General features: G+C 37.4%; 1 protein-coding gene across 5 annotated transcripts in view; it reads left to right on the forward strand.

Annotated features, from left to right (window-relative positions):
* The window catches only part of CFAP91 (cilia and flagella associated protein 91), an 85,156-nt gene that overhangs the window by 35,279 nt on the left and 28,490 nt on the right, over positions 1-21,387 (forward strand). For all 5 annotated transcript variants that reach the window (XR_006207560.1, XR_006207561.1, XM_015544810.2 and 2 more), the window contains exons 7-10: positions 2,378-2,555; positions 13,192-13,349; positions 15,604-15,786; positions 16,675-16,817. Coding sequence is in view for 3 of the 5 variants with exons in the window: in XM_015544810.2 (XP_015400296.1) it covers positions 2,378-2,555; positions 13,192-13,349; positions 15,604-15,786; positions 16,675-16,817 (662 nt within the window). In the remaining 2 variants the exon portion in view is untranslated. The remainder of the gene's footprint in view (positions 1-2,377; positions 2,556-13,191; positions 13,350-15,603; positions 15,787-16,674; positions 16,818-21,387) is intronic.

A 21,387-nucleotide genomic window follows, 5' to 3' on the forward strand; every position in this document is an offset into this window, starting at 1 on the left:
TTTGTGTTTTTCTGTCTAACTTATTTTACTTAGCATAATGCCCTCAAATTATCATTCATGTTGTTGCAAATGGCAGGATTTCCTTTTTTATGGCTGAGTTTTATATATTTTATATTACATATAAAATTGATCACATATTAATTTTATTCAATATATATTATGTTTATTATATTTAATATGTTATCTAGGAATTATACATATATCATTTTTTATAACATTCATGTGTTAATGGACACTTAAGTTGTTTCCATGTCTTGGCATCTGTAAATGCTGCAGTGAACACGGAGGTGCAGATATCTCTTTGAGATAGTAATTTCATTTCCTTCAGATATATACTCAGAAGTGAATCATATGGTACCTATATTTCTAGCTTTTTGAGGAAACTCCATACTGTTTTTCATAGCGACTGTATCAATTACATTCCTGCCAATAGTGTGCTAGGGTTCCCTTTTCTCCACATCCTTGTCAGCATTTGTTACCTCTTGTCTTTTTGAAAACAGCCATCCTAACAGATGTGAAAGGATATCTCATGTTTTTCTTTTGTAATTCCCTGATGATTAGTGATGTTGGGCACCTTTCATGTACCTACTGGCCTTTTTTATATCTTCTTTGGAAAAATGGCTATTCATGTCATTTGTCCATTTTTTAGTTGCATTATTTTGTTCTTTGCTATTGATTTGTAGGAGTTCCTAATGTATTTAGGATATTAACTCCTTATCAGATATATGGTTTGAAAATATTTTCTCCCATTCCATAGGTTGCCTTTTCCTTTTGTTGCTCATTTCTTTTGCTGTGTAGAAGCCTTTTAGTTTGATGTAGTCCCATTTATTTATATTTGCTTTTGTTGCTTGTACTTTTGGTGTCATATCCAAAAAATCATTGCCAAGACTAACATCAAGAAGATTCCTTCCTATGTTTTCTTCTAGGAGCTTTACATTTAAGTCTTTAATCCATTTCAAGTTAATTTTTGTGATTAGTGTAAGATAGGGGTTCAGTTTCACTCTTTTGCATGTGAACATCCTATTTTTCCATTACCATTTATTGAAGAGGGTATCTTTCCCCCAGTGAGTATTCTTGGCCTCCTTGTCAAATATTAGTAGACTATGTATGGGTTTATTTCTGGGCTCTTGATTCTTTTTGTGTCTATGTGTTTATTTTTATGCTAGTACTATACTGTTTTGATTACTGTAGTCTTGTAATATAGTTTGAAACCAGAAAGTATGCCTTAACCTTTTTCTTTCTCAAGGTTGCTTTGGCTCTTTGGGTTCTTTTATGGTTCCATAGGAATTTTAGGATTGTTTTTCTATTTCTGTGAAAAATGTCATTGGGATCCTTGTTAGGGATTATATCAAATCTTTGGATGTCCTTGCATAGTATGACTATTTTAACAATATTAATTCTTCCAATCCATGAACATGGGATATTTTTCCATTTATTTTTGTCATCTTCAATTTCTTTCATTAGTGTTTTATAGTTCTTAGCATATAGATCTTTTACCTCCTTGGCTAAATTTATTCCTGTTATTTTTGTAAAGGGGATTATGTTCTTTATTTCTTTTTCAGGTAGTTCATTGTTAAATGAACAACTGATTTAAATACAACTAATTTTTGTATGTTGATATTGTATTCTGCAACTTTACAGAATTCGTATGTCAGTCTAACCATTTTTGATAGTCTTTAGTTTTCTATATCTAAGATTATGTTATCTGCAAATAGAGACCATTTTACTACTTCCTTTTTGATTTGGTTGGCTTTTATTTCTTTTTTGCCTGATTACTCTGGGTGGGACTTCCGGTACTATGTTGAATAGGAGTGATAAGAGTAGACTCTTGTTTTGTTCCTGATCTTGGAGGAAAAGCTTTCAACCTCACTGTTGAGTGTGATTAACTGTCAACTTGTCTGTACAGTTCATTTTTGTTTTATTTCTCTAATAGAGAGGAAGTATAGAGTAGTACATAAGACCACAAGGGTCAGATTGCTATGTTCAAATCCTGATTTCTGCCACTTACTAGCTGTAAGTTACTTTGATATTTCTTTGCATTTCAAAATATTGATTTGTCCAATATAGGGCATTCCAAGGTATGATTGTTCAGTAGTCACAGAATATTCTTCACAGAATATTCTTCAAATACATGCTATTCTTCAAATAGCATGTTATGTGTAACTAAAATGTCTTCTGGCTGAGTAACTAACAAGAGGCAGTACAGGGGATAGATAACAAGCTGTGAAGCACAGTGTGAGGATGTTTCCCAATATCATTTCATCCTGTCTTAACCCTTGAATTTAAAAAGGACAGGAACTGAAAGGGAGTAAATTAAATACTGGAAGGTACATGAGTTTGTCCATGTGTTTCTAACTTGCTTTGCTTCACCATCCAGGTCGAGGGCTCCCAGCAGGACAAGCTGAAGTTGAGATGATAGAACGTGCCCGGGAGAAGCGTGCTTGGGAAGCCACTCTTCCCTGTCTGAGTGACACCTCCCAGTTTGAGAAGAGGAGGAGGATGATGAATGCGATGGAGAGGAAGGAATGGGCCTTCAGAGAGCAGGAGATTGAAAAGTAAGTTCTAGATTACCCAGACATCTGCACCTGCACTGGTGGAGTAATGTAAATACTTTTTATCTGTAAAGAATTTTCCCAAATATGTGGGTTTATAACAACCCTCCACCTGTAGAGATAGGAAATTGGGTTGCTGGTTCTCTCAGGAGTAATAGCTCTATAATTTTCTCTCTAATAACATAAAAGTGTATAATGCCCTGTTTGTGTGTAAAGTGAAGCGTGGAACCCTTAACAGATTTGAACAATTCCTCAAAGCATCTATGATTCTTCTCTTCCCTTTTCTCTTTAGGAAAAATCTAATTTAGACTATTTCAGAATCCCACTGCTTTCTGCAAATGTCTTTCAAACTGACTCTTTATTTTTATTTTTATTTTTTAACAGTTTTGTTGAGATACAGTTCACCTATCCTAGAGTTCACCATTTTAAAATGCACATTTTAGTCATCTTTACTATATTCACAGAGTTGTATCTCCATCATCACTATCTAATTTTATAACACTTTCCTCACTCCAAGAAAGAAACGTTAAAGAAACTTTCCATTTCCCCCTTCCACCATCCTTTACAAATATTCACCTACTTTCTGTATCTTTGTATTTGTCTTTACTGGAAATTTCATATACATAGAATCATGAAGTATATGGTCTTTTGTAACTGGTTATTTTCACATGTGTTAAAGGTATACCTGCCTTGTACCGTATATTAGTTCTTTTTCCCTTTTTATTTTTTTTCTTTTAATTCAAGCATATATTTGTTCCAATTATTTCTAACAATAGTAAACTAAAAAGAGATTTTGAGCATTTAAATTTTTCAGTAGTTTTTTTTTTTTTTTTAACGTTTCTTTATTTTTGAGACAGAGAGAGACAAAGCATGAACGGGAGAGGAGCAGAGAGAGAGGGAGTCACAGAATTGGAAGCAGGCTCCAGGCTCTGGACCATCAGCCCAGAGCCCGACCTGGGGCTAGAACTCATGGACCGTGAGATCGTGACCTGAGCTGAAGTCGGACGCTTAACCGACTGAGCCACCCAGGCGCCCCTTCAGTAGTTTTTACTATTTTTTTTTAAATTTATTTTTTTAATTTACATCCAAGTTAGTTAGCATATAGTGCAACAATGATTTCAGGAGTAGATTCCTTAATGCCCCTTACCCATTTAGCCCATCCCCCCTCCCACAATCCCTCCAATAACCCTCTGTTTGTTCTCCGTATTTAAGAATCTCTTACGTTTTGTCCCCCTCCCTGTTTTTATATTATTTTTGCTCCCCTTCCTTTATGTTCCTCTGTTTTGTATCTTAAAGTCCTCATATGGGTGAAGTCATATGATATTTGTCTTTCTCTGACTGACTGATTTCATTTAGCGTAATACCCTCCAGTTCCATCCACGTAGTTGCAAATGGCAAGATTTCATTCTTTTTGATTGCTGAGTAATACTCCATTATATATATATATATATACACACACACATATATATATAAGCATATATATACATTATATATATAAAAGCATATATATACTTATATATAACATTATATATATTATATATTATTTATTAAATTATATATTATTATATGTTATATAATATATATTATAATTATATATTATATATTATATACTATTATATATAATACATTATCTTATATATTATATGTAATATTTTGCATATTATATAATTATATAATAATATATAATTATATATTATAATATATATTATATATATTATAATTATATTATATATATTATATACATTATATATGTGTGTATATATATTATAATTATAATATATATTATATATTATATACATTATATATGTGTGTATATATATACACACATTATATATATATACATATATATATATGTACACCACATCTTTTTTTTTAATGTTTGTTTATTTATTTTTAATATATGAAATTTACTGTCAAATTGGTTTCCATACAACACCCAGTGCTCATCCCAAAAGGTAGCCTCCTCAATACCCATCACCCACCTTACCCTCCCTCCCACCCCCCATCAACCCTCAGTTTGTTCTCAGTTTTAACAGTCTCTTATGCTTTGGCTCTCTCCCCCTCTAACCTCTTTTTTTTTTTTTTTTCCTTCCCCTCCCCCATGGGTTTCTGTTAAGTTTCTCAGGATCCACATAAGAGTAAAACCATATGGTATCTGTCTTTCTCTGTATGGCTTATTTCACGTAGCATCACACTCTCCAGTTCCACCCACGTTGCTACAAAAGGCCATATTTCATTTTTTCTCATTGCCACGTAGTATTCCATTGTGTATATAAACCACAATTTCTTTATCCATTCATCAGTTGATGGACATTTAGGCTCTTTCCATAATTTGGCTATTGTTGAGAGTGCTGCTACAAACATTGGGGTACAAGTGCCCCTATGCATCAGTACTCCTGTATCCCTTGGATAAATTCCTAGCAGTGCTATTGCTGGGTCATAGGGCAGGTCTATTTTTAATTTTCTGAGGAACCTCCACACTGCTTTCCAGAGCGGCTGCACCAATTTGCATTCCCACCAACAGTGCAAGAGGGTTCCCGTTTCTCCACATCCTCTCCAGCATCTATAGTCTCCTGATTTCTTCATTTTGGCCACTCTGACTGGCGTGAGGTGATATCTGAGTGTGGTTTTGATTTGTATTTCCCTGATGAGGAGCGACGTTGAACATCTTTTCATGTGCCTGTTGGCCATCCGGATGTCTTCTTTAGAGAAGTGTCTATTCATGTTTTCTGCCCATTTCTTCACTGGGTTATTTGTTTTTCGGGTGTGGAGTTTGGTGAGCTCTTTATAGATTTGGATACTAGCCCTTTGTCCGATATGTCATTTGCAAATATCTTTTCCCATTCCGTTGGTTGCCTTTTAGTTTTGTTGGTTGTTTCCTTTGCTGTGCAGAAGCTTTTTATCTTCATAAGGTCCCAGTAATTCACTTTTGCTTTTAATTCCCTTGCCTTTGGGGATGTGTCGAGTAAGAGATTGCTACGGCTGAGGTCAGAGAGGTCTTTTCCTGCTTTCTCCTCTAAGGTTTTGATGGTTTCCTGTCTCACATTCAGGTCCTTTATCCATTTTGAGTTTATTTTTGTGAATGGTGTGAGAAAGTGGTCTAGTTTCAACCTTCTGCATGTTGCTGTCCAGTTCTCCCAGCACCATTTGTTAAAGAGACTGTCTTTTTTCCATTGGATGTTCTTTCCTGCTTTATCAAAGATGAGTTGGCCATACGTTTGTGGGTCTAGTTCTGGGGTTTCTATTCTATTCCATTGGTCTATGTGTCTGTTTTTATGCCAATACCATGCTGTCTTGATGATTACAGCTTTGTAGTAGAGGCTAAAGTCTGGGATTGTGATGCCTCCTGCTTTGGTCTTCTTCTTCAAAATTACTTTGGCTATTCGGGGCCTTTTGTGGTTCCATATGAATTTTAGGATTGCTTGTTCTAGTTTCCAGAAGAATGCTGGTGCAATTTTGATTGGGATTGCATTGAATGTGTAGATAGCTTTGGGTAGTATTGACATTTTGACAATATTTATTCTTCCAATCCATGAGCACGGAATGTCTTTCCATTTCTTTATATCTTCTTCAATTACCTGCATAAGCTTTCTATAGTTTTCAGCATACAGATCTTTTACATCTTTGGTTAGATTTATTCCTAGGTATTTTATGCTTCTTGGTGCAATTGTGAATGGGATCAGTTTCTTCATTTGTCTTTCTGTTGCTTCATTGTTAGTGTATAAGAATGCAACTGATTTCTGTACATTGATTTTGTATCCTGCAACTTTGCTGAATTCATGTATCAGTTCTAGCAGGCTTTTGGTGGAGTCTATCGGATTTTCCATGTATAATATCATGTCATCTGCAAAAAGCGAAAGCTTGACTTCATCTTTGCCAATTTTGATGCCTTTTATTTCCTTTTGTTGTCTGATTGCTGATGCTAGAACTTCCAGCACTATGTTAAACAACAGCGGTGAGAGTGGGCATCCCTGTCCTGTTCCTGATCTCAGGGAAAAAGCTCTCAGTTTTTCCCCATTGAGGATGATGTTAGCTGTGGGCTTTTCATAAATGGCTTTTATGATCTTTAAGTATGTTCCTTCTATCCCGACTTTCTCAAGGTTTTTATTAAGAAAGGGTGCTGGATTTTGTCAAAGGCCTTTTCTGCATCGATTGACAGGATCATATGGTTCTTCTCTTTTTTTTTTGTTAATGTGATGTATCACGTTGATCGATTTGCGAATGTTGAACCAGCCCTGCATCCCAGGAATGAATCCCACTTGATCATGGTGAATAATTCTTCTTATATGCTGTTGAATTCGATTTGCTAGTATCTTATTGAGAATTTTTGCATCCATATTCATCAGGGATATTGGCCTGTAGTTCTCTTTTTTTACTGGGTCTCTGGTTTAGGAATCAAAGTAATACTGGCTTCATAGAATGAGTCTGGAAGTTTTCCTTCCCTTTCCATTTCTTGGAATAGCTTGAGAAGAATAGGTATTATCTCTGCTTTAAACATCTGGTAGAACTCCCCTGGGAAGCCATCTGGTCCTGGACTCTTACTTGTTGGGAGATTTTTGATAACCGATTCAATTTCTTCACTGGTTATGGGTCTGTTCAAGCTTTCTATTTCCTCCTGATTGAGTTTTGGAAGAGTGTGGTTGTTTAGGAATTTGTCCATTTCTTCCAGGTTGTCCAATTTGTTGGCATATAATTTTTCATAGTATTCCCTGATAATTGTTTGTATCTCTGAGGGATTGGTTGTAATCATTCCATTTTCATTCATGATTTTATCTATTTGGGTCATCTCCCTTTTCTTTTTGAGAAGCCTGACTAGAGGTTTGTCAATTTTGTTTACTTTTTCAAAAAACCAACTCTTGGTTTCGTTGATCTGCTCTACAGTTTTTTTAGATTCTATATTGTTTATTTCTGCTCTGATCTTTATGATTTCTCTTCTTCTGCTGGGTTTAGGCTGCCTTTGCTGTTCTGCTTCTATTTCCTTTAGGTGTGCTGTTAGATTTTGTATTTGGGATTTTTCTTGTTTCTTGAGATAGGCCTGGATTGCAATGTATTTTCCTCTCAGGACTGCCTTCGCTGCGTCCCAAAGCGTTTGGATTGTTGTATTTTCATTTTCGTTTGTTTCCATATATTTTTTAATTTCTTCTCTAATTGCCTGGTTGACCCACTCATTCTTTAGTAGGGTGTTCTTTAACCTCCATGCTTTTGGAGGTTTTCCAGACTTTTTCCTGTGGTTGATTTCAAGCTTCATAGCATTGTGGTCTGAAAGTATGCATGGTATAATTTCAATTCTTGTAAACTTATGAAGGGCTGTTTTGTGACCCAGTATATGATCTATCTTGGAGAATGTTCCATGTGCACTCGAGAAGAAAGTATATTCTGTTGCTTTGGGATGCAGAGTTCTAAATATATCTGTCAAGTCCATCTGATCCAATGTATCATTCAGGGCCCTTGTTTCTTTATTGACTGTGTGTCTAGATGATCTATCCATTTCTGTAAGTGGGGTGTTAAAGTCCCCTGCAATGACCACATTCTTATCAATAAGGTTGCTTATGTTTATGAGTAATTGTTTTATATATCTGGGGGCTCCGGTATTCGGCGCATAGACATTTGTAATTGTTAGCTCTTCCTGATGGATAGACCCTGTAATTATTATATAATGCCCTTCTTCATCTCTTGTTACAGCCTTTAATTTAAAGTCTAGTTTGTCTGATATAAGTATGGCTACCCCAGCTTTCTTTTGGCTTCCAGTAGCATGATAAATAGTTCTCCATCCCCTCACTCTCAATCTAAAGGTGTTCTCAGATCTAAAATGAGTCTCTTGTAGACAGCAAATAGATGGGCCTTGTTTTTTTATCCATTCTGATACCCTATGTCTTTTGATTGGCGCATTTAATCCATTTACATTCAGTGTTATTATAGAAAGATACGGCTTTAGAGTCATTTTGATGTCTGTATGTTTTATGCTTGTAGTGATGTCTCTGGTACTTTGTCTCACAGGGTCCCCTTTAGGATCTCTTGTAGGGCTGGTTTAGTGGTGACAAATTCCTTCAGTTTTTGTTTGTTTGGGAAGACCTTTATCTCTCCTTCTATTCTAAATGACAGACTTGCTGGATAAAGGATTCTTGGCTGCATATTTTTTCTGTTTAGCACACTGAAGATATCGTGCCAAGCCTTTCTGGCCTGCCAAGTTTCAAAAGAGAGATCAGTCACGAGTCTTATAGGTCTCCCTTTATATGTGAGGGCACGTTTATCCCTTGCTGCTTTCAGAATTTTCTCTTTATCCTTGTATTTTGCCAGTTTCACTATGATATGTCGTGCAGAAGATCGATTCAAGTTACGTCTGAAGGGAGTTCTCTGTGCCTCTTGGATTTCAATGCCTTTTTCCTTCCCCAGTTCAGGGAAGTTCTCAGCTATAATTTCTTCAAGTACCCCTTCAGCACGTTTTCCTCTCTCTTCCTCCTCTGGGATGCCAATTATGCGTATATTATTTCTTTTTAGTGTATCACTTAGTTCTCTAATTTTTCCCTCATACTCCTGGATTTTTTAATCTCTCTTTCTCTCAGCTTCCTCTTTTTCCATAACTTTATCTTCTAGTTCACCTATTCTCTCCTCTGCCTCTTCAATCCGAGCTGTCGTCGTTTCCATTTTGTTTTGCATTTCGTTTAAAGTGCTTTTCAGCTCCTCGTGACTGTTCCTTAGTCCCTTGATCTCTGTAGCAAGAGATTCTCTGCTGTCCTCTATACTGTTTTCAAGCCCAGCGATTAATTTTATGACTATTATTCTAAATTCACTTTCTGTTATATTATTTAAATCCTTTTTGATCAGTTCATTAGCTGTTGTTATTTCCTGGGGATTCTTCTGAGGGGAATTCTTCCATTTGGTCATTTTGGATAGTCCCTGGAGTGGTGAGGACCTGCAGGGCACTTCCCCTGTGCTGTGGTGTATAACTGGAGTTGGTGGGCGGGGCCACAGTCCGACCTGATGTCTGCCCCCAGCCCACCGCTGGGGCCACAGTCAGACTGGTGTGTGCCTTCTCTTCCCCTCTCCTAGGGGCGGGATTCACTGTGGGGTGGCCTGGCCCATCTGGGCTACTTGCACACTGCCAGGCTTGTGGCGCTGGGGATCTGGCGTATTAGCTGGGGTGGGTAGGCAAGGTGCACGGGGGCAGGAGGGGCAGGCTTAGCTCGCTTCTCCTTAGGTGATCCACTTCAGGAGGGGCCCTGTGGCAGCGGGAGGGAGTCAGATCCGCTGCCAGAGGTTTGGCTCCGCAGAAGCACAGAGTTGGGTGTTTGTGCGGAGCGAGCAAGTTCCCTGGCAGGAACTGGTTCTCTTTGGGATTTTGGCTGGGGGATGGGCGGGGGAGATGGCGCTGGCCAGCGCCTTTGTTCCCCACCAAACTGAGCTCTGTCGTCCGGGGGCTCAGCAGCTCTCCCTCCCTTTGTCCTCCAGCCTTCCCGCTTTCTGAGCAGAGCTGTTAACTTATGACCTCCCAGACGCTAAGTCATGCTTGCTGTTGGAACACAGTCCATCAGGCCCCTCCGCTTTTGCCAGCCAGACTTGGGGGCTCTGCTTGGCCGGCGAGCCTCCCCTCCGCCCCGGCTCCCTCCCGCCAGTCCGTGGAGCGTGCACCGCCTCGCCGCCCTTCCTACCCTCTTCCGTGGGCCTCTCGTCTGCGCTTGGCTCCGGAGACTCCGTTCTGCTAATCGTCTGGCAGTTTTCTGGGTTATTTAGGCAGGTGTAGGTGGAATCTAAGTGATCAGCAGGATGCGCAGTGAGCCCAGCGTCCTCCTACGCCGCCATCTTCCCTCCCTCCTCCACACCACATCTTCTTTATCCATTCATCCATCAATGGACATTTGGGCTCTTTCCATACTTTGGCTATTGTTGGTAGTGGTGCTATAAACATTGGGGTGCATGTGTCCCTTTGAAACAGCATACCTGTATCCCTTGGATAAATGCCTAGTAGTGCAATTGCTGGGTCGTAGGGTAGTTCTAGTTTTAATTTTTGGGGAGAACCTCCATACTGTTTTCCAGAGTGACTGCACCAGTCAAATTGACCCTTTCTGTTCATTCCCAATGCCATTTTGCCTAGGCCTTGGCCCTCTTCATATCCATCAGCCTCCTAGCTAATACTGTCTCTTATTCCCCCTCGTACTGGATTCACAGTCAGGACACCTTGGGTTTTAGCTACAGCTAACAGGGGCATTTTCTACTTTAAAGACAAATTGTGGAATTCCTCAATTAGGAAATGAACTCACGGTGGATAAACAACAATATGCCAAGGTACTTCTGGTTTTCAGTCATTTAACTAATGTATTTTCAGTAATGAGGCTGTCCTTGGAAGGTGTAGAAATGATGAAAACCCCCAAATTCCAGCTCCCCAGCAAGAAAGAAAGGAAAGAAAGGGAACTTATTGAGGTTGTTCTTTGTTCCAGGCTGTGCCGAGGCACTTTGTTACTCATAGCAATGCTACCATGGCCCCTGACAGTGTGCTTAGAGTTAAGAACCAGGAGAGTTAGACTCAACGTGGTTCTGAATTCAAAATATGTTTGTCTTTTTACAACACTTTCTATTAACCCTGAATCCAGACTGTGTGATGTTTTGGTAAAAGCTTGCAGCTAATAGAATGTAAAGTACTTTGGGGCAAAATAGGTATCAGGTACCCAATCCTGTCTGTAGAAAATTAAATTTAGTGCTGCAATTTAGAGAGGTATATTCTTATCAGAAGGACATTAAAAACCTTTAAAATGTTTCTGGCTACTTCTGTTTGGAGTGAGTGGAGATTTGGGAAAACTGAGAGAAGGTAGCCTCTGAGCTGGGTGTTGAAGGGTAAGAAGCCATCAGGTAGATGATAATATTAGTGATGACGATGATATTCGTAGAGCATGTTACACTTGTGGAGAGGTTACCACGTGCTGGAGCCATGTTTGTTCCAAGCCAGTAGTTCTCAAAGTGTGATACACAAACCAGCAGCATTAGCATTACCTGGGAACTTGTTAGAAATGCAGATTTTCAGGCCCCTCCCCAGTACTCCTCAGTAGGTATTTCTGACCTACTGAGTCAGGCCGTGGGCTCCAGGTAATCTGATGCATGTTTAGGTTTGAGAACCACTGTCCTGCCACATTGTAGACATTAATTCATTTAATACTCACAACAACCTTATGGGATGGATAGATAGATACTATTACGTCCATTTTATGACTGAAGGAATTGAGGTAAGTGATGAACTTGAGAACCAAACCTTGGATTTCTAACTCCAGAGAGAAAGGTGACTATTGGTGTATGGCTTATTTTTTAAAAAATACCTGTTTCTCCATTTTCATTTGTCACTACTTCCACACCCTCCCCTCTACGTTCACTTTGAGACCCCCTGCCAGCATGACCTATTTGCTCTGTCTCTAGCCCTTTGATTTGAACATTCAGATTCCTCTGCTTAGGCATCGCTTTTTCCTTGTCAATGTGGCAAATCTCAATCCTTGTTTATCTTCAAGACTACAGAGTTAATGCCTCCTGTAAGGAAGCCTTCCCAACCTTCCCCACATCTACTGGGAATAGTGCTAAACATAGATGCTCTGTCATTTCTTCTCCCACAGTCTTTTCATTCTTCTGGTCTGGTATGTATCTCCTTGTCTTATAAAATGCTAGTTGATACTCCTGCTCCAATAGAACAGTGCTTCTTGATAGAAGGTGTTTTATCTTGTTCATCATTGTTTCCTGCCTGGCATACGGTGAGCACTTAATAAATATTTGACAAATGAGTGGCTGAATGAATTAGTCTATGAATTTTTAAGTAAGAGTAAAATGTTCAAATTCTATTTTAAGAAGGAAAATCTTGACAGCTGTGTGGAGCAAGATTGGAAGGAAGAGAGACTAGATTAGCAACTAGAGTCCAAGTTAGGAGAGGGTTGACAAAAACATGAGCTAGGGAATAGATGCGAGAAGTGCTTTAGAGGAGGAATCATTACAGGAGGGAAGAAGAGATAAGAAACAGTAGATTTCGGGGGGAACAAAATGAGCAGGCGTTTTTGAGGTTGTCAGGGGATAGCTGGAAATTCAAGTAGACAGGAATTCTGGTTTAGAAATACCTGGGCTTGAGGTACAGATTTTGAAGTCATCTATACATGGTTATATATACATGAGCAAGGTAGCTCTGGGAGAACAAGGTGAAGACAAGGGGAAGGGAGGCAAAGATTGACTGAGTGCCTGTATATGCCAGACCCTGGCATTTTCACATTTATTCCTTAAGATAGCATGCTGCCTCATTTTCTCGTCACTCCTATTACTTAACCCTCTAGCCAATATCTGTCGACCTGGAACTGTGCACATACATTTTGTTGTTCATTTAGGCTCATCTGCCTTGAGAGCGCCCCCCCTTTTTTTCTTTTTTACCTGCCATACTTCTCTTTGCCTTTCAGAACTACACCCAGACATAGTCCTATTATAGAGAGACTTATTGTTGAGTTGCCTCCCCAAGCACCTAATCCATTTGTCACACTTTTGCCAGAGTGATCTTTTTAAAATACATGAATATGATACCAGCCCAAAGAGAAGATCCTGTTTATGGCAGGCGTTCCCTTTCTCTCTAGTAGAACATTCTGTTGGAGATACCACATACTTCTTTATGTTTGGTAATTTAAAGACTGCAGGAGATTCGCCTGGAAGTCCTAAAAGAGCTGCTGAAGAAGCGTGATGAGAATCAAAATGAAGTGAACATGAAGCATTTGAATGCCCAGTGGTCTAAACTGCAGGAAGCAAAGGAGGCAAAACTGGCACAGATTCAGCACAGACATGTATCAGGTAAAGGTGCAATATGAACAATGAAGAAAATGGGAAAGTTGGCTTTGCTTTGAATCTTTGACCAAACCTGATTTAGATAGAATTCTTATGAGTCCTAGTGTTATTAAATGAATAAAGGAAAAGAGTTACTTTCAAAAGTAGAAGACTGGAGGAAAATTTCTAAGAAAACCAAGTAGTAATGTTCTAACAGGTAGTCAAGTTAATGACATTGGCATGCACACGCGTGTGTGTGTGTGTGTGTGTGTGAGAGAGAGGGAGAGGGAGAGAGAGGGAGAGAGAGGGAGAGTAGTCTCCATGAGACTCTCCAGTCTCATGGGTTGAGTTCCCAGAGAGCCCAATTTCTCAACCTTTTTTAAAATTATTTCCCTTAAATGAGACATGTAGACATATTTTCTCCTGCTTGCCCCCTCCCACGAAATTTTAATACCATGGATTTGTTTATGTATTGTATCTGTACATATAAAAGGAGTAGTCAGTGGATGATTAAGAATGACTATATAAAAAATTTTTAAGGACTATATAAAAACTAAATTAAAATTAAAAAAATTAACTTATTAGGATTTAGCTTTATAGCTTTATTTGCTTAGTAACTTTTAATATAATTTCCTTATAAAATTGTAATGTATCAATTATATATGCAAATTATCAATTTAATGTATAATAACAGAATGTAATTACAACTTAAAAAATCAAATTTGTTATTTTTCTAGCAAAAGTAAAACAGTTATAAAAATTAATTCCATAAAATTATTTTTAGTGAACTTTAACTTTTAACTAGATGCTAGGTATACATGTTCAACAGTTGTTTTTTTTTTTTTTTTTCCAGCACTTCACAATACTAACAATGGGTTGAGTAGCTTTTTTTTTTTTTTTTTTTACTCCCCCTGTCCCTCTCTTCCTGCCCTTTGGGATCACCTCCCAAATAAACTGCTTGCACAACTGCTTTTGTCTCATGCTCTGCCTTTGGGGGAACCCTGGCTAAGACAGAACTCAAATGTCACTTCCTCAGGGAGGCCTTCAAGGACCCCACTCCCTCCCATCATAAGTGAGGCACCTATTGTCTGCTCTCACTTATATGCCCCTGAACTTGTCGTGTGTGTGTGTGTGTGTGTGTGTGTGTGTGTGTGTGTGTGAGAAAATAACTTTTAACTAGCTTCGAGGTATGTAGTTAGACATTGTCAACATTTTTTCTTTTCAGTACTTGGTATAACTAATGATGAGTTGACTAACTTTTGTAGGTAAATAATAAAATGTTAACTATTTTTATTTAATTCTAAAATCCCAAGTTATACACAGAAGCACTGAGGATCAAACATAAACACCCACAAGTCAGCAGTGGTGCATGCAGCTGCCTCTTGCAACAAGACTTGGCAGTCCCACAGTATGACTTTGCATGCATTGAGAGCACACAGCATAGAGCCTTCAAACCGGCTGGCTCTGTGATAGGACTGAAAGAGAAGGAGCCGGTGGAGGTAGCAAGCATGACTCCTTAGATGAATGAACTCTGAATGTGCACAGCTCAGCCTTTTCCCTCTGACTGCCAAACACTTCTAGAGCTCTAAGCTGGGATATATTGTGCTTTATTCTATTGTTAACCAAGATGGTCAGATTACTGAAGAACCTGTAGTCTCCCTCCCTTGCAATTATTCTCCTAGGAGAAAATAATTCTCCAAATCTCCCCTGAACATGTATTTTTCAGTTACTTTGAGTTTCGTTTGTAAGCCTGGAAGACTTTTGCCGAATACACCTTCTTACCTCAGAGCTTGGAATGCAGTTATTCAATTTTTTTTTAAGTTTTTAATGTTTATTTATTTTTGAGAGAGAGAAAGAACAAGTGAGCAAGGGGCAGAGAGAGGAAGACACAGAATCCGAAGTAGGTTCTAGGCTCTGAGCTATCAAAACAGAGCCCAATGCAGGGCTCAAACCCACGAACCAGGAGATCATGACCTGAGCCAAAGTCGGACGCTCAACCAACTGAGCCACCCAGGTGCCCCAGTTATAAAAGATTTTTGACAAGTACCCATTGAGGACACTAATTGACTCAACTTCTGTCACTCCCGCTTGTCTCATGAGGATCTGGGCCACACAGAGGACTAACCTCTGTTTTTAGTGTTATATTCTGTTTGCAGTGAGTGGTCTTCATGACTGCACAGTTCAGTAGTTTCTCTGTGAACAAAAACAAAACTGGCCTATTATTATGCATTTGTTTAGAACTATATTTTGGAGATAGTCACAGAGGTATGTTTTATTCTAGCAATCAGGAAACTTGTGGGAAAGGGAAAGAATATAGAAGGGAAGTTGGAGAGAAGAAATATCATCAAGGATTATTCTGACTATGCATCCCAGGTCTATGGGCCTTTGTCTCGCCTTGGTCGTTTCCCTGATAACAACTCAGAGGACTTTGTAGTAAAAAACCACTATCTCAACACCTATGAAGGTAAGATGTTTACATGATAACAAGTCCAGTATAAGAGGAGTATTAGATTAAAGTACTAGAAGATAAAGAAGTATTGGATTAAAGGCTAAACAACAAGTAAAAATATTTTCAAGAAATAGCAATGAACACATTCAATATTATTAATATGAGTTCATACAAACCAATAAAAACTGCTAAGACTCAAATAAATGGATATACTATATAACAGTGTATCAATGCTTAGCTACTAAACATTTAAACTTGTTCAGTGTCACTAATAAAGTTATACAAAAATGAAACTGAAAAAGCTTTTATATCAGATTTTCAAAGCAAACAAGAAATATATAACGAAATCAGCCCTTTAAGAAGTGCTAGAAAACTAGTGGGCAAGGAAATGGATAACCAGGGGATAAATTCATAGAGCTGTACCTCTTATAAAGTCCAAGAGAAGCTTATTTAGATTATTTAAATTTTAGTTGACAAGTTGAAGCATCATGTATATGGCCAAGATCATGAGTTGATGGTCACACTCTTGAACTTGTGTCTCTGGCTGATCATCTCCAGAGCAGAATAAGATAAATTTGTGTACATCTACTTTAGAATGATGATCCCATGTATCGTATGACCATTAATTTTCTCTTGATTATTATCGTAGAATTTACTAAATTTTTGTAGGGAAATATTTTATTAGAATGGATTCTCATTTTACAATCTTAAGTCACTGAGAACATGAGTTAATTATGCAGAAATTTGCTTTACGTTTTGGGTCCACTCCAATTATGTGGGCTCTACCTCATCAATAATTCTAAATGAAACCACTTGGCAAATAGCTCCTAAAACTAACAATACGCTTTCAAAATGCTAAATTTAATCACCAAATACTAAAAAACATGTACTTCTTTCCTGTAGGATTAGTTGAACTTGAGTCATGTCTCCCAGATTTTGTGACACAACCCCGAATCAGACCTCCAAAGCCAAAAGTCACTACCACGAAAGCTGGTTTTCTCAAGAGGGCAGCAAGAATGGACCATGAGTTGGCAGAGGTTCATAAGGTATAATAATCCTTATTCATAGACAAGATGCTTCTAGTGGGACTTTTGCAGTGAAATACTATACCTCCAAAATTGCAATGTCCAGTAGTTCTCAACACATAACTCTACATTTTTTCTCCTCCCTAGATTTTTCTCTTCTGGAAGTTGCCTCTGCTATGCTGAATGAATATGCTTCTTTTCCTCATTTCAAACTGTAGGAAAATCTCTTGGAGGTTGTTCTCCAATTTCTTGGCGGAAGTCATGTTACTTCCTAAAAGTGGTTCTGACTTTGGATCTCCATAATATCTGAGACTACGTTGAGGCGTAGCAACTTTCTAGTGTTAGGAATTACTGCTGGTTTTAATAGTGTACTAGGCCTCATTTTCTCCCTTTTAGATTTGTTACCAGGGTAACAGGGAGTCACATTCAAGGCCTCTCTGATCTAGTTTAAAGCTCAACTAAATGAGAAAGTGCAATGGTTGTCCCCATGAAACAAGTACAGAGGAGCCACCAGCTGTGCTTCCCATGTGTTAATTGGACTGTAGGTGTATAGACTCTAGAATTCGTGGTTTATGATAGTGCTGCTCAGTCTTTAGCAGGCATCAGAATCACCCAGAGGGCTTGTTAAAACACGTGTTGCTGGGCCCAACCCCAAAGTTTCTGATTGAGTAGGTCAGAAGTGGGGCTGGAGTATTTGCATTTGTTACAAGTTTCCAGGTAATGCTGATCTGTAGGAACTACACTGAGACTCTCTGGTCCACGACATAATCTCCCCACTGGTCCACGTATGTTTGTTCAGTTGGTTTTGGTAATGGAATAAGAATCCATGGGAGCCCATACTCACTATAAAAATTAGGACCTTAACAGTAATTCATGTGTATTTATGTGGTTCTTCCCACCTCATCCCCCTGTCTCCATTTACCCATTTGAACTCTGCATTCATTATTCTCTCACTTTCTGTAAGATGTGTTAGTAGATACTTTTTGTTAGGGTGTGGAAGTTCTCTTCTGTTCCTAATTTACTGAAGCTTTTAATCATGTGTTCATGTTGTATTTTGTCACATGTTTCAGCTGTATCTATTGAGATAATTATATATTTTTCTTTTTAAAATTATTATTATAATAAGGAACATTTATAGTTGCCTTTTTTTTTTAAACAAACATTAACCTATCCTTACATACTGGGGATGAGCCTAACCTGGTCAAGGTGTTTTATCTTACTTTTAATACATTGTTGGATTTGATTTACTAGTTTATTTTTCAGAATTTTGATTCTATATCTGTGAGTGAAATGGCCTTACTTTTCTTTCTCATTTTGATTCTGTACAGTATTGGTGTCAGAGTTATACAGGTCTTCTTAAGTGACTGCAGAGTATTCCTTCTTCTCTACTTCTGAAAAGAGTTTAAGCTTAAGATGATCTGTTTCTTCAGTTTGGTAGAATTATTATCTGAGATGTTACCTTCATGGGAAAGCTTTCACCACTCCTTCATTTCTGTACTATTTACAGATCTTTCTGCATTGTTTTGGTAAATTACATTCTTTACAAGGTCCATTTCACCTAACTTTTCAAATTTTTTTGGCATACGTTGATAGTATTATTTTATAATCTTCTTAGCGTTTATCTATAACCGTGCCTACTTTTTCAGTCATAATATTATTTATTTGTGCTTTAACTCTTTTTTCTTATTCAGCTTTACTGGAGGCTTATTAATTTTCTTGGTATTGTTCTTCCAAGGAAGGAACCTCCAAATTTGTTGATTTTCTTTACTATAATATTTTATCAATTGTATTAACTCCCATTCATATTATGTCTTTCTCTCTTCTTTCTTTTTGCTTTGTAGTTCTTTTCCTAACTTAAAGTAGGCATGTAGCTCATTAATTTTCAGGCACTCATCAGTTTTATAAAGTATTTAAGGCTAAACATTTCCTTCAAAACACTGATTTTGGTATATTTCATTAGTTTTGATATGAAGTGTTTATTAGTATCTAACTTTTTAAAAACATCTGTTATGGTTTTTGCTCCTGTGAGTATTTAAGTTTTTAAATTTCCAAATATGCAGGAATTTTAACTCGTTTTTGAAGTAACTTCTAACTCATTTGCTCTATGGTCAGGAATCCCTATTCTTTGAAATTTAGTGAGGCTTGTCTTGTGAACTAGTATATGAGTTTACATATAAAATAATCTAAGTCCACCTTCAAGTAATATTATCACTTTCCAAATAGTGCATTTCCCTTATAGCAGATTATTCCCAGTTCCTCCCTATAGTCCCTGTGGCATTGTAGTCGTTCACTTCACTGATCCATAGGCTATAATCACCCAATACATTTTTACTATCATTGCTTTAACAGTTATATTTTGGATCAATTAAAAATAAGAAAAAATAGTTTAATTTACCTTCATTTATTCTTTCTGTGCCACTGTTCCTTTCTTTATAGAAATGCAAGTTTCTGACCAATGTCATTTTTCTCCTGCCTGGAGAACTTGTTTTACCATTTATTACAGGACAGGTCTCCTGGCAAAGAACTCCTTCAGTTTTTGTCTGTCTCAAGAAGTCTTCGTTTCTCTTTTATGATTTTTTTTTAGATATAATTCAATACCATAAAATTCACCCTTTTAAAATATACAATTCAGTTGTTTTTAGTATGCTCACAAGATTGTTCAACCATAACCATTATCTAATTCCAGAACATTCTTATTATCCCAAAAGAAACCCCATATCGATTAGCAGTCACTCCCAATTACCCTCTTCCCCATAGCCCCTGGCAACCACTAATCTTTCAATTTATGGATTTGCCTATTCTGAACATTTCATATAAATGAAATCACACAATGTATGGCCTTTTGTGTCTGGTTTCTTTAACTTAGTATAATGTTTTCAAAGTTCATCCATGTTGTAGTAGGTCTCAGTACCTCATTACTTTCTGTGACTATATGATATTCCATTGTGTGGATGTGTTACAATTTGTTTATCTGCTCATCAGTTGATAGAAATTTGAGTTGTTTCTCCTTTTTATCTAAGCAATGCTGCTGTGCACATTTGTGTACAGATTTTTGAGTGACATAAGTTTTTCAGTTCTCCTGGCTTTAGATCTAGGAATGGAGTTACTGGATCACATAGTAACTATGTTTTACTTTTTGAGGAACTGCCAGACTGTTTCAGAAGTGGTTGCACTGTTTTACATCCCTACCAGGAATGTATAAGGATTCTGATTTCTCCATATCTTTGCCATCACTTGTGACTGCCCATCTTTTTATTATAGCCATCCTAGTGTGTGTGAGGTGGTATGTCACTGTGGTTTCAATTTGCTTTTGTCTAATGATTAATGAATTATAGCATCTTTCATGTGCCTTTCATTTGTATATCTTTTTTGGAGAAATGTCTATTCAGATTCCTTGCTCATTTTTTAATTGGGTTGTCTTTTAATTGTTTATTATAGACATTACTTTTAATGTCTATTTATTGTTGAGGTATAGGAGTTCTGTATATATTCTGAGGCCTACCCTTATCAGATAAATGATTTGCAGATTTTCCTCCTATTCTGTGGGATGTCTTTTTACTTTCTTGATAGTATCCTTTGAAGCAGTTAAGTATAAAATTGTGATCTTTTCACTTTTGGATAATGATTTCACTGAGTATAGAATTCTAGGTTGGTGGGGTTTCCTCCCCCAACACTTCAAAGATTTCACTCCATTCTCTTCTTGCATGGATGGTTTCTGACTAGAATTCCACTATAATTTTTATCTTTGTTTTTCAGTAGCTAAGGTGTTTTTTCCTCTGGCTTCTTTCAGATTTCTTTCTTTGTCTTTGGTTTTCTCTAATTTAAATACTATATGCCTGTGGTGTTTGTGTGCGTGTGTGTGTGTGTGTTTAAGGTATGTGTTTTTCATGGCGTTTTTTTAAGCTTTCTGGATCTGTAGGTTGGTGTTTGTCATTAATTTAGCAAAGTTTCCAGCCATTATTATTCCAAATATTTATTCTGCATTCTCTTTCTTCTCCATCTCGCATTCCAGTTGCACTCATTACTCCTTTTGATATTGTCTCACAGTTCTTGGATGTTTTGTTGTATTTATTTGTTTGTTTCTCTTTGCATTTCAGGTTGAGGAGTTTTTATTGACCTATCTTTAAATTCCTGGATTCTTTTTTTTTTTTATAGCTATGTGGAGTTTACTGAGGAGCCATTGATGGCATTCTTCATTTCTGTTATAGTGTTTTGATTTCTAGCCTTTCCTTTTGATTCTTTGAGTTTCTGTCTCTATTTACATTACTCATCTGTTCTTGCATGTCATCTACCTTTTCCATTAGAGCCTTTAACATATTGATCATTGTTATCTTAAATTTTCTGTCTGATAATTCCAACATTTATGTCCTATCTGAATCTGGTTCTGATAATTGCTTTCTCTCTTTAGACTGTGTTTTTGTGGGTTTTTTTTTTCCCCCTTTCCTTTGGAATACCTTTTAATGTTTTTGATAGCCTGACATCTTTTATCAAGCAATAAGAACTGAAGTAAATAGGCATAATGTGGGATTTATTCTAATCTGGCTAGACATTGGGCTGTGTTTAATGTTTGTTGTAGCTGATGGGGTCATAG

Source organism: Panthera tigris, chromosome C2 (assembly GCF_018350195.1).
Source record: "Panthera tigris isolate Pti1 chromosome C2, P.tigris_Pti1_mat1.1, whole genome shotgun sequence".
In the NCBI taxonomy this organism is placed as follows: domain Eukaryota; kingdom Metazoa; phylum Chordata; class Mammalia; order Carnivora; family Felidae; genus Panthera; species Panthera tigris.